Source organism: Salvelinus fontinalis, chromosome 8, assembly GCF_029448725.1.
Source record: "Salvelinus fontinalis isolate EN_2023a chromosome 8, ASM2944872v1, whole genome shotgun sequence".
NCBI classification, from domain to species: Eukaryota; Metazoa; Chordata; class Actinopteri; order Salmoniformes; family Salmonidae; genus Salvelinus; species Salvelinus fontinalis.
Window position 1 is genome coordinate 17,357,596 of NC_074672.1, and position 14,549 is coordinate 17,372,144.

Here is a 14,549-nt window from a genome sequence, read left to right on the forward strand (position 1 = left end):
AAATTTGTCAGGAAAAACATTTGGTTTAAATACTGCATAGCATTATGTATGGTTATGGGAACTCAAAAGGTTCTGGGCTGGTCCAAAAACATCTGGGGCAGAAGCCCAATCCCAAGCCCAGCACCATGGAAACCTAAGGCTTTAAGGAGTGGTAGCCTACTGTAAATGAGAAGTTTGACACATCAATAGGCTGCTGAGTGTCAAGAGTTGAATTAATCAGTAATTTTCTATACAATTGTATACAATCATTCATAGCTTGATCATGTTACACCAAAGCTTCATGTTACACCAAAAAAAATCATGAGAATTTTTTCTCACAGTTGGGTATACAATCATGTCTGGTGGTTGGATCAGCTGCAGCACTTGATGGTAAATCCCAGAATACATACTGGATCAATCAGTCCCACAAACCACATGTGGGACATGCTGACCCAGTGACAACAAACAGCCAATTCCTTTAGGTCTAATTACTAGTGCATGGGCACTTCCTGGGGTGTATGCCTACCATTGTTGCTATGACAACATAACTATCTATGGAGCAGCAGAGACTTTAGGGGGCACATAGGGGCTGATATATTAGCATGGGCATATTTGGCCTCGTTAGAGGGCTAAAAGATGAAAGGGAACCCCTAGAATGAGAACATTTCTGCTGGAGGGAACATCAAAGCGCATAGAAAATTAACAATAAGTTCGAGGTTCCGCTGAGAAAAAGTTTTTTTCCCTCATGGTGTATCAGTGGAGAATTATTCATTATCCAACAATAGGTAGATTTCAAGGGCACATGATTAAAATCCCTCATCCACTAGCAAGCTATTCAGCCAATAGAAGCTTAGCAACACAATGAGTATGGGCAAACTTTTTCCTCCCTAAAGAAGAAAGAATACACTGGCACTATCAAGCTGCTCTCTACGGACTTCACTGAAGGCTACACCAGGGGGCAGCCTCAAACATGGTTCTCACTGTGTATGGAAATGGAAGAAAACACCCATTGCTACAGTACACCAGTGGTGGCACTTAAAAAAAAAAATGGGGAGGATGGGCTCATAGCAATGCCTGGAACGAAATAAATGTCATGGTATCAAACACATCTGGTTTTCCATGTGGTTTGATACCAGTACACTCATTATAATGAGCTGTCCTCCCCCCACCAGCCTCCTCTGCTACACACCCATCAGGTCCTGCTATGAAATGGAACATTTCATGACAATGGCTTGTTCCAATTGACCAGGAGGACTGAGGAGGTGTTCTGTATGTGTAGGCAGGTCTTGTGTGGACTGTGTCTACAGATGTGTAGACACTACAGAGCCATGGTATGAGACCAGATTAACACAAACACACTGAACCTCTGACATGGGTGTTAAGTGTGCCACGAGCTACTGCTTCCCATGTGGCCATCAAATGAGCTGTGGTCTTATCAACATTTGTATTACGTCAATAGTTTATCGACATACCACAAGAATGTGTCAAATAGGCTACCTCCCCACACACACACCATGTGAAAGACATGAAGTTCCATCTTACATAGACAATAATACTTTACACAACCACAAGAACTGTCACTTTGGAAGTATGATGGTGCAGTAGAATCTTCAGGAAGCTGCAGAGGAAACACATTAGGTTGATGGAGGGGTGTGACCAATTATCCCTGTTTGTTTTTCCACATGGCTGTCAGTAGGCCTACTCAAAAGCAAGTTCGGTCTAGTACAGACTGAATGAAAGACCGAGACAGAATGCATAACATTTTATTAAGTCGTTTGGGGAATGACCTCATCTGAGGGAAGATCCTCGGAGCTAGATGATGCGATGGCAGGTACCCCTACGAGAGATATAACACTGCGGATGATGATAACGTTTGTAACCTTTAACATGTACATTTCCACATACAATCGGAAACCACACACACACCTGAAAATAATGCAACTTTGAAAAGTCTGACCAGCAGACACTATATCCCAGCGATCAGAACAGTGGCAGATTCCTAGTTAAACACTCCCAATGTCACACTCCTCTTTAGACACACCGACTTGGGGAAACAAACATAGACAACATAAACCTGACTTAAAATAATTCACAGGCAGGCTCTGAATGTAGACATCTGGTGTCAATAGTAAACAGACAGAGACACAGACAGAGACACATACATTAAAGAAATGTGGACACGTGCACCATCTCACATGCTCCATTCTTTCTAGTCACTGCTTGGCTTCAACACTTTGCTGTGTGCGGAAAAGCATGTGGCAGGTAAATTACACCTCACCCTATTCAGAAAACAGTTGTGATAATAGGTATGTGAACATTCCACATCTGAAATCAGAGTTACGATGGGCAGGTGAGTAGAGGAGTAGAGCCTGGAACAGCTGCTCCATTGTGATGTCATTCAGTGCACTTCCTGGTGGAGTGGCCTGCTCTAACTACTAGAATAATGGTGTGCTTGTGTTGCATTACCAGTCCAGGACCAAGCCTTGCTCCTGTGTTTGAGAGTATGTCAAGTCCTGCCTATGGCACAATGAGGACTTGTTGTTGACAGATCAAATGGTGGCGTAGCTAAGAGCTAAGGGATTGGAAACACGTATACACCACATTTGTGCTCACACACACACACACACACACACAATTCTGTTGTTTTGTATCAGCGCGTGACAGGGAGTTCCCAGGTAAAGAAGGTGGGACCAGGCACAAACAGGATACAGGAAATTACCCTTTAAAAACGAGGGCTAATCAAAAGCCTGCTCAGAAATAATTGATACAATGTTAGTCCTGTTCCTGACAGGCTAACAAGGTCCAGTTGATAAATCATTTCTGGGGAGAAACTGACCACTGCAGTATGTTAACATGGTTCTTCCATATACCGTCATTATAAATACACAAACAAAATGGGATACTTTTAACCTAAATTACCACAAAGTAACATTTAGTACATGTTATATTGAACAAAAAATAGAAAAACGCAACATGCAACAATTTGGACGATTTCACTGAGTTACAGTTCATATAAGGAAATCAGCCAATTGGTTACCTGTGGTCTGTGGCTGTGAGGCCAGTTGGATGTACTACCAAACATGGTAGAGAAATTAATATTACATTCTCTGGCAACAGTTCTGGTGGACATTCCTGCAGTCAGCATGCCAGTTACATGCTCCCTCAAAACTTGAGACAAACTTGATGCATCTGTGGCCTTTTGTTGTATGACAAAACTGGACAGTTTAGAGTGGCCTTTTATTGTCACCAGCACAAGGTGCACCTGTGCAATGATCATGCTGTTTAATCAGTTTCTTGATATGCCACACCTGTCAAGTGGATGGATTATCTTGGCAAAGGAGAAATGTTCACTAGTAAACAAATTTGTGCCAGAAATTTGAGAGAAATAAGCTTTTTGTGTATATGGGACCAACACGTTACATGTTGCATTAATATTTTTATTCAGTATACGTACTTTTGTGTTTAGTGATCTGCACCAGCTTCTTAGTTAAACATTCTGTGGTATATGGTTTGTGGCCACTACTCAGGGGCTTGAGTCCTGGGCAAAATTACACTATTTTCTATTTTTAACCCATAACATGTCTCTAAGACAGGCACACGCCTCACATGTATGTAGCCTACCTGATGAGTCACACTTTCTCTACGAGCAAGCTAGCAACACTATACAAATAGATTTAAGGACATGGGTTATTGAAAATGTATATGTACTTTAACTGATGGCTTGTAGGCCTCAATTCCCCCTATGATATAATTACTAACCAGCCAACCTCACTGAGCACTGCCCTGCTGAACAAAGACATGTTGGGATTCAGCGTGTTGGTTTACTGGGGGAGGAGGTACTGGGAAGGGTGGGTGTGTTTCAACACAGGCTATTTGTTTGTATTTGTTCCTGGTTGGTCCAGGTGGTTAGCTGTTAGGTCTGGGTGGGGTGTGTGTGAGAGTGGGGTGAGAGTCCAGCTGTGTAACAGATATAATGTAGCAGTAGCTATTTCTCATAGGTTTGTTCAGTGGTGGATAGAATATATCTACCCTGTGAATCGTATGAAGTGGACAGAGCAGGGAAGTGACAACTGCCAAGCTTCATTTCTATCAGGAGCCGTTTGTTTTGCAAATGTGCTGTCTTTATCTGAACAGAGAAATGACTTATTGCTTATGTAAGTTTGTCCTGATGTCCCCTTAGCAGTGGGCTCAAATTCAGAGGCATAACCCACATAACCCTGACCATAGAGAGACATTAAATAACGTGTTTGATGTAATTCTGTGACCCTGACTGTCACCTCAGATGACCTTTTACTGCATGGGAAAACCTAACTTTTAGACATGACCCATGGTTCATTATGGCTAAGGTCCGATCAGCTAGAGAATAACCCACATGTAATGGCTTCCAGAAATAGATATTGCCCTGTCATCATTTCGATAGGGAGACAGTAGGTACTGAATTTGTGTATGTTGGATAAGGGATACTGTTACTATCCTGCATTCCTTCAAAAGCCATTTGTCCATCCCTGCATGAGGAAGTTGAATAAGAAGCCGCAGCCAGAGTAATGTTGGTGATGGTAGAGGCCCTAGCTAGGCCTATTCATGGTAGAACTATTATATAGTATTAATGTGCATTGACACATATGAAGGAATAGAGGACTGGGCCCTCTCCCTCTAGTCTCATACTTGTGTTACTTTCAGGAAGGCAGTGTGGGAGGGGGATATGCAAATAAATGCAGGGGGTGCCCCCTATTAGGGCCCGGCAGCCGCCCTGTCAGCTCACAGTAGACTGTTGTCACCCCGACAGAGAGTCCACCACACCCGTAGCTACAGACTGCACCAGGGCCGTACCAACTGACAGACTTGCACTTGGCTTTTCCTAAGTGCTGAAGAACTCTTTCTCTGACAACTTTTTTCCATGTCAGCTTCTCATCTATGGATTTTGGTTACTCAGCATGAAGTCTTTGCTTTAGAACTGACCGTTTTCTAGTTCTATGAGGTGTTTTTAGTGAGATGCTATATCTGAATTATACATCCTTTTTACGTCTGTCACCTCTGAGGATTCAAGTTTTATGATTTCCCTCAAGCTGAACTTAAAACTTGCCTGTAAGGCAGACTTACTTTTTCTTTAGAAACTACACTGCCATTCTATCTGTCAGCAGTTTATTTTATTTTTCATCTACCTTTCCTTGAGTGGGAGTAACGATGCACATTGTGGTGGCTTTACATCCCATTCTCCTCCTGTCAGTCACTCTGTCACTGGTTGATGCCAAATCCTACAGACCCCACCAGTCCAACCTCTACAAAGCTGGACCCAATCCTCACCACCTTGTCCATGGGAAGCCCACCAGCAGGCACAAGTGAGTACTCACTCGCACTATACTGGGCTATACTGGGCAGAGGGGGCTGACTATAGATTGACTCAGTATTCAGTGCATACTGTAGTTGATTATCGGTTGTCCTGGTCAATTTTCTTTCGCTTAGTTTTCTCAAGCCAGTTAGAAATGTTGTAAGTTTGTTTTTAGGTATAAAATACATTTTTAAGACTGTTATCTGATGTCTTTTTCCCCATCATCCTCCCTCTGACAGAAACCACTGTGCCTATGTGGTTGAGAAGACTATGTCATTCACCATGCAGAATGGTGTAACACCCTATGTCAAGGCTGAGTACAACAAGTGTGCCTGGGGTCAGAAGTGTTCAACCCTCATGTGAGTGATCCATACTGCATGAGACAACTATTCCTAATAGTTCTACAAACAAACCTACTGCCTTTGACATTGCTACTGTTGTTGCTGCTTCTACTACCGCCTACCAATACCATGGCTACTATGTGTATAACTGCTGTAAAAACAACCGCTATTATTGTTTCTGCTGCTATTACTATATGAAAAGGTTATGAAAACAGTACTGCCATTTTCCTTCTGCTGTTCACAGACATCACCTTACGCAGTTTCTTGAGTCATGTTTTATATATTTTTTCCCATCAACCCACAGGTACCGTCTGATGTACAAGCCAGTCTATAAAGTTGCCCATAAGACTCTCACTGAACTGGAATGGCGTTGCTGTCCAGGCTACTCTGGCTCTGGCTGCATGGAGGGACCCCCAGCCTACAACCACCCAATTAAGGCGATGCCTCCATTCAAGGGCTCACCATTCAAGGGCCCACCAATTAAAGGAAATCCCTGGAGTCAGACCAAGGGCCCTCCTCCCATGAAATCTTACCCAATGCTTGCCAAGGACCCTCCCATGAAGGGACCTCCTCCTATGAAGTCTTACCCCATGAAAGCAAAAGGTCCTCATCCCAGCAAGTCCTACCCTATACGTCACTTTGGACCTCCTATGACCCACCCCTCCTACCCAGTGTCCTCCTTTGAGCGTTACCCTTCTGTGCCACAGCACCACCGAAAGCCAGACCACCACGAGCCTGGACCAGACCATCACTCAGATCCAGATCACCACAAGCCAGACCAACATAAACCTGAACCAGACCACCATGAGGAACCAGACCACCAGGGGCCAGACCACCACCAACCTGAATCTGATCTAGAGCCAGACCATCAGCAGCAACCTGGACTAGACCAACCTGATCAGCCATACCACACAGATCACTCAGAGCTGGAGCCCGTTGCTGAAGAAACAGCCCCCCCTGCTGGCAGCCAAGAAATCGATGGTGAGGCAGAGTGCTATTCCAATGCATTTTCAGTACTGCTGCACATCATGAATATTACATGTACATAAGATTCTTACCATAAATGTCCAGAAACTCCATTGATTTTGGCAACATTCTTCAAATACTTTATGAAGACAAATACTCCTTAAAATGAACACTTATGTTACATTACATTTACTCTCTCGATCTCTCTGATGTATGATTGTGTATGTAACACTCTTCTCTCCGCTGTAGGCCAGGCTCTAGACACGGTGGGCAGTGAGTCTGCAGAGCGTCTGGATCGGATGGAGGAGGACATGCGGCGTCTATCCCGGGGTCTGGAGACTCTTAGTGGGACAGTGAACGGTCTGGAGGACAGCCTGCGTGCCTCACTACGTGAGGACGCCAGCAGGATGCTCTCCGCCCTTCTGTCTGCATCACCAGGCCCTGTCCCCGCTCTGTCCTCCTCCCCCCACTCCATTGTAGGCTTTGCAGACATCCCAGGAGGGAACCCTGATGCAGAGGGCCTGGATGGGGGCCTGGATGGGGGCCAGGCGTTCCCAGGGCTGGGCGAGCTGACGGGAAGGGTGGAGGAGCTCCGGGTTGAGCTGCAGGCAAAGGCCGCTGAGCTGGAGGAGCTGAGAGGCACGGTTATCAAGCACGACGGCACACTGAAGAAGATGTCAGGAGGGATGGCTAGCTTAACAGGGACCCCATTGAGAGACACCCAGAGGGCCATGGAGGATCTAGTGGACGTCAAGTTGGGTGGGGCCCGGACAGAGATCATCGATGGGTTTGAGAAGCGCGTGGAGAGTGCTGAGAGCCGCTGTGAAGAGAATGCCGGGGAGGTGAGGCGGCAGTGCCACAGAGAGCAGCAGGAGAGGCAGGAACAGATGGAGCAGGCCCTGGAGGGCAGCGCAACGGGACTGAGGAAGGAGCTGGGACATGTGCAGGCTCAGATTCAGGGACATGACCTGACAGAGGGATGCTGTGGTACAGTCACTGGCCTGGCTGAGAGGGTGCATATGCTGGAACAGTCAGTGTCAGTCCTCAACCAGTCCCAGGAGCACTTGAGGGTGGAGTTGGGTGGGCACAAGGCCCATGTAGAGGGCATGCTGGAGGGCCGTCTGGGGTATGTGGAGGCTAAGCTCAACCTGACAGGGAGTGGAAAGGTCAAGGGTGGCAGAAGTGGGAGCAGTGGTAGTGGCGGGGTCCAGAGTAGCAGCTTAGAGGGAGAGATGGGGCCAGGTGGCCTGGAGGCCCGTCTGGAGGGGAAGCTGAAGGCTCTGGAGGGTCGTCTTCTGACGGCTGTGGAGGAGCTGGGGAACGCTACAGCCCCTGCCCTGATTGAGGGCCACGTCGTGTCCACGCTGGAGACAAAGCTGGAGTCCCTCAGGAGAAGGCTGGAGCTGGATGTGGACAGTGTGCAGAAACAGCTGCGTGGCTTGGAACTCCTCTGCATGTCCTCCTCTCAGCCCATCCACCAGGGAGTCACAGCCACATTGAACACTCATGTGGTGGAGGAGGACAAGAAAGGAGGAGGAGAGTTGAAGGGTCTCCTGGATGTGCAGGCTGACCGTCTGAACAGTGTTAATCTCACCCTGCAGAGCCTCCTGACCAGACTGTCCCAGAGGGAAGACCACCGGGAGGGAGAGGGGAGCTCAGTCCAGGGTGAAATCATGCTGCTTAAATTCAACGTCCGCTCCGTGAACCGCATCTTGAAAGGCCTGAAGGAGTCTGTAGTGTCAGTGGTCCGGGATGTGGGGCACGCCAACACCACATGGCAGGAGCGGGAGGAGCGCCTGGCCCAGCAGGTGAAGGGCGTGGTGCAGCTGGTGGGGCGCCAGGCCTCCATGCTGGGGGCGGGAGAGAGGAGGCTGACCCGGCTAAAAGGAGAGCTCCAGGAGCTGAGGAGGCGGCTGGCTGGGGAGGTAAAGGGCTGCCGCTCCACTGCGCTGGGAGTCCAGAAGGAGGTGGTGGAGGTGGGGGGGCGCTTGGCCAGCATGGAGGGCCAGTGTAAAGGCTTCAGTCACTTGGCCGAGGATCTGGAGAGGATCAGGGCAGAGTTGGAGAGGCAGTCAGATGTGTACCTCTCCCAGGTCAACAGCACCCTCACTAATCACGCTCACCAACTGTCTGAGCTAAGACAGGAACTCAGGAACTGCACGTCGAAGGCAGAGCCCACCCAGCAGAGCCTATTCCTCGTAGAGCCAGAACAGTTAAGAGGAGACCAGTAACCTGTCATGAAACCATTTACTGTAAGAGGGAGGCCAGTGTTCTGTACGGAATGATAATGGACCATTATCTTGAGCCCCAGAGGGCTGGTGGTGGTAGAAACAAAAGGGTAATGTTTCATCCCACTGGCGATCCCCATAGAGAATTTCTAATTGTGTTGAGTTTTGTTTAGCAAAATGTTTACACTTGATTTTTTTTATTGCTGTTCTTTAGTAGGCCTTTGAGTTTACAGGTATCCAAGATACTACATTTTTATTTTGTATGATTATCACCTTTTGTATTTTACATTTTTATAAAACATTACAGTTCTTTGTGACCTGCATTCCTCTTGCTGTTAAAGTATTGTTTGTATAATAAAGAGGCATTATGTCACTGTTGCTCTATGGCCTGAAATGTATATACTTGTAAGAATAAAAGTATCAATTTGACAACAGTAAATAAAAATATGTACTTAAATCCATCAGTGAGTGAACACAATGGCAAAAGTATGACATTAGGTCACATCTAAAGCCACCAGAGGGCAACAGAGAGACAGATTACTCTGTCACTACCCATTGAGAAGCATCTGTGTGCAGATTCAAGAAAATACTGAGCTTTGACAAATCAGTCTGTCTGTCTTATTACACATATTGGCCAAGTCCATTGATACTGAAGGGTCACTTGCACCTTCAATTTCATCCATTTGTAAAACATGAAATAAAATATGTAGTTTTGCTTAGACAGAATTGATTATTCAATCAAGATATTGAATTTGGCCATTCAGTACCCCTCGTCAAAATGTGGTGCATGATGCTCCTGAATGCAAATCAGACATATCAAAGGAACCTAAAAGCATCATCAGGGTGAGGACTAGACAGACACTCGACACCGAGACTGTTGACTGTCTCTGTTCCCAAAGCACCCATCTCTGATGGGTCCTTATGACAGCCCATAGGTGACCTTCCTACTAACCCTCCCCTGTCAGTTCCTGTTTCCCATCTGACATCCCACCATTAAAATTACTGATTTGTGTGAGATGAACTGCGGTTATGTGAAAGTGTTTTGGCCACAGATGTGGAGAATGGTGGTGTATAGTAATGCATTGCCTGGGAGGGAGAGAAGGAGAAAAAAAAAAGACACGAAATGTAGGAGGCAAGATTGGATGCTGAAGGATAGTCATCTGCATGCACACACACCAACACACAGCACTGCGGTTGGTTGTATCCAGTGGGCCCTGTCACACGTTATCACCTTCAGAACACTCTTTTAAGCACCGCCTCCTTACCATCCACTTCCTCCCTTTAAATCAGCAGCACACCAAAACAAATCCATCCTATAATCATATCTCTCCTAATCAACTCAGTTGTATTTCTCCTCAGGACAAACAAGACAACCTCAAATCTTCTCATTAACAATGCGCTCAGGCTTAGCGATAGGAATATCCCTTTCCATCAAACGTTCTTATGTCTCGGGAACGGGATGGTCAGAAAGGGAGCCGCATGACAGAAAATCCATTACATTGGAGATAAATGTTGTCTGAGCAAGGCGCCATCTTGAAATGCACAGCTCTCACGTCTCCGCTTGACTCCAACAGAACATGGCTGTGCAGGTTGCAGTCCTGCTGTTTTTCATTTAACCTACACTTAATTGACCATTATTGTCACAAGTGGTCGGAGAGTGCAGCACACTCACTAGGCTTCCTGGATCATATAATTCAGTAACTGATTAAAATAAAAAAAGACAAGAACTAAAAACTAGTAGAAGCCTAATTTTGATAGCATCAGGGCTCCCCACATGAAAAAATATACTACATTATACTATTGTCTATTGTCACTAGTGTTTTTGCAGACTTTACTGTGGTAATCACTGTAGTGTTTTTGCCGACATGACTATAGTATACTATAGTATTCACTGAAGGGTTTTTGTGGACATGACCGTAGTATACACAGAGTGTACAAAACATTAGGAACACCGTCCTTTTGTCCTCAGAACAGCCTCAATTAGTTGGGGCATGGACTCTACAAGGTATTTATATGGGCAGGTTCAAACTGGGCCTTTCACCCAGACAGAGCTGAGTAGTTGAGCACGACAAACAACTCTCATGAACAACAACCAGTATGTGTCATTAAAATGTGAGTACAAACCTTTTATCTTATAAAATCGGATGGCTGCAAAATTCTAGCGGATCAGTCAAATAGCTATTTTGAGTCTATTGACCTGTTCTCTTTGGTACTTCTAGTGTTAATGGCCACATTAATAATTGTTGCATTTTTTGTGCATTGCCTTTGTTATGCTAACTAGGCCTCCTTTATGGCTATGCTTGCTACTTCTGTTAGCTTTATATTGTTTGCTTGCCATGCTATGCTATGTAACCATTAAATTAGCCTGCTATAGTTTCGGTCTACCATGCCACAGGCTACTGCACCCCCTTTCTGGCCATTCATTATTAACTGCTGCTATATTTATGCTTATTTCATTCGCATATTGTCATTGATTATTGCCATTAACAGCTGATTAATTATGCATGCTCATTGCTGTTATTAACAGTTATTATTTGCACCTTTCTGTCTCCTTTATGATGAACCATACTCCATGCAAAGCCAACCAAGTCTCAATTCAAGACAAGAGTCTCATGTCAACAATTGTCAGTCATTCCCTGCCATGTATCATCTCCATTTCCTGAGTCTATAAAGACTCTTAAACTGAACTGCATCTCTGCCTGCTTTTTAACTGGAATCCCACAGTAGATGGGCATCACCATAACCCTCACCTAAACATCAATCAGCTACAATCTTGTAACTGAACAATATTGTGTGGCAGGCTAGGAACCAAAGTTTTGGTTAGCGTTTCCCCTGGGCACCCTTATTAGGGGAGGACATGCAGGATATGTATAAAAGCACCCCTTGGCCATGTTCAGGTGAGAAACTATAGGGGTGCTCGTGTTGTTGTGGGTGCGAGAGTGGCCAGTGCGAGAGTGGCAGGTTGAGGTGGCCAAGGAGAGTAGTGCAGAAGATGTTGTATGCTGAGGCAGTGAAGAAGATAGTGGAGGGTGGATGAAGGGTGAGGGATTCTGAGAGGATCCCTGTGAATAGTAGATCTGTGCCAGAACAGAGGGCAAGGCCAATGAGTGATATGTTTTCATAAGGTTGGCTTCTTAGTGTTCATAGCAATGGTTATCAATGGTACTGCAGAGATGAAACGTAAGGCAGAACATGGATGTGGTGGCAGCTGCAGAGAAGGAGTTGGGTATATGAGATATGACTTCAAGGTGTGTTGAGTGGTAGTGTCCTGTCCTCTCAGGTCATTAGCCTGGGGTAGTATCAGATAGGGTCAGATAAGTAGTGGAAGTATCAGATAAGTAGTGGAAGTAGTGGTGGGTTATTAATGAGTGTAGGGTTAGTTGGTAGGGTAATTTTAATTGTGTCCCCCCCCCCCCCTGTTTCCCCTTTTTGTATTATGAAGTTTAATGGATTTATACTATAGTTCAGTTTGGGGCAGTAATGCAACATTTTGGATGCCAACCGCCATTAAACTCCACAGAAGAAGTAGTAGTTACCACTGCTAGCGGTCATCAGCTAACCTTCAGCTTGGAAAGCTCTCGCCAGTTCGTACAACGCGTTTCAAACCAGAGCATACCGGACCTATTTTTCTCTCCACATCCCCGGATTCCTACCGCAAACTCTAAACCTTTTCATCTGGACCATCGAAGCTAGCTAACCGCAACCCAGGTTGACTACTCCTGGCTAAGGTTTCCGTCCTGGAGCAAGCACCACTTAGCCCGGAGCTAGCCCATGCTATGCCCTTCTCCCGGCGAGGGCTCCTGGGCTACTCCTGAAGCCCACTCCTCGGCTACAATATCCGGACCACGGTATGTGGCATGGAACCCCACCGATCCTTGACTGGAATACCGAAATAATCTGCCCGAGGATTCCAACAGGCTCCTCAGGCGCGACATCCCCTGAAGGCCCATTCTGCTAACCACGGCATGCTAGCTATCTAGAGTATATTGGACTGTTAGCTGATCCATCGGCGAGTTTCTTGGACCACTATACCCATTTTGCCAATTGGACTTGGACCCCTCTGCTACTTGGAACCCTACTAATTCCACGACTTGTCTATCGACGTCACCGCATGAGGAGACAAAAACAGACTTTCCCCCATCGCAACGTCCCTCTAAGGACCTCCTGCTAACTTGCTAGCCCTGGCCTGCTAACTGTCTGAATCGCCGTGTCCCCAGCCAGCCCAACCACTCACTGGACCAATACGATTCACTTGGCTGCACATGCCTTTCTTAATATCAATATGCCTTGTCCATTACTGTCCTGGTTAGTGATTACTGTCTTATTTCACTGTAGAGCCTCTAGCCCTGCTCAATATGCCTTAACCAACCATGTTGTTCCACCTCCCACATATGCGACGACATCACCTGGTTTAAACGTCTCTAGAGACTATATCTCTCTCATCATTACTCAATGCCTAGGTTTACCTCCAATGTACTCTCTTCCTACCATACCCTTGTCTGTACATTATGCCTTGAATGCCCAGAAACCTGCTCCTTTTACTCTCTGTTCCGAACGTGCTAGACGGCCAGTTCTTATAGCCTTTAGCCGTACTCTTATCCTACTTCTCCTCTGTTCCTCTGGTGATGTAGAGGTTAATCCAAGACCTGCAGTGCCTAGCTCCACTCCTACTCCCCAGGTGCTCTCATTTGTTGACTTCTGTAATCGTAAAAGCCTTGGTTTCATGCATGTTAACATTAGAAGCCTACTCCCTAAGTTTGCTTTATTCACTGCTTTAGCACATTCTGCCAACCCGGATGTCTTAGCTGTGTCTGAATCCTGGCTTAGGAAAACCACCAAAAACCCTGAAATTTCCATCCATAACTATAATATTTTCCGCCAAGATAGAACTGCCAAAGGGGGCGGCGTTGCAATCTACTGCAGAGATAGGCTGCAGAATTCTGTCTTACTATCAAGGTCTGTACCAAAACAATTCAAGCTTCTACTTCTAAAAATGCACCTTTCCAGATACAAGTCTCTCACCGTTGTCGCTTGCTATAGTCCTCCCTCTGCCCCCAGCTGTGCCCTGGACATCATATGTGAATTGATTTCCCCCCATCTATCTACTGAGCTTGTGCTGCTAGGTGACCTAAACTGGGACATGCTTAACACCCCGGCCATCCTACAATCTAAGCTTGATGCCCTCAATCTCACACAAATGATCAATGAACCTGCCAGGTACAACCCCAAATCTGTAAACACGGGCACCCTCGTAGATATCATCCTAACTAACTCACCCTCCAAATACACCTCTGCTGTTTTCAACCAAGATCTCAGCAATCACTGCCTCATTGCCTGCATCCGTAATGGGTCTGCGATCAAACGACCACCCCTCATCACTGTCAAACGCTCCCTAAAACACTTCAGCGAACAGGCCTTTCTAATCGACCTGGCTGGGGTATCCTGGAATGAAATTGACCTCATCCCGTCAGTAGAGGATGCCTGGTTATTCTTTAAAAGTGCCTTCCTCACCATCTTAAATAAGCATGCTCCATTCAAAAAAAATTGAACCAGGAATAGATATAGCCCTTGGTTCACTCCAGACTTGTCTGCCCTTAACCAGCACAAAAACATCCTGTGGCGTTCTGCATTAGCATCGAATAGCCCCCGTGATATGTAACTTTTCAGGGAAGTTAGGAACCAATATACACAGGCAGTTATGAAAGC

General features: G+C 46.0%; 1 protein-coding gene across 1 annotated transcript; it reads left to right on the forward strand.

The window, feature by feature from the left end:
- Positions 1-5,095: 5,095 nt before the first annotated feature.
- Positions 5,096-9,052, forward strand: LOC129860313 (EMILIN-3-like). Its single transcript, XM_055930636.1, has 4 exons — positions 5,096-5,318; positions 5,548-5,667; positions 5,954-6,630; positions 6,865-9,052. The coding sequence occupies exons 1-4, from the start codon at positions 5,164-5,166 to the stop codon at positions 8,844-8,846; spliced, it is 2,934 nt and encodes a 977-aa protein (XP_055786611.1). The 5' UTR covers positions 5,096-5,163; the 3' UTR covers positions 8,847-9,052.
- The last annotated feature ends 5,497 nt before the right edge of the window (positions 9,053-14,549 follow it).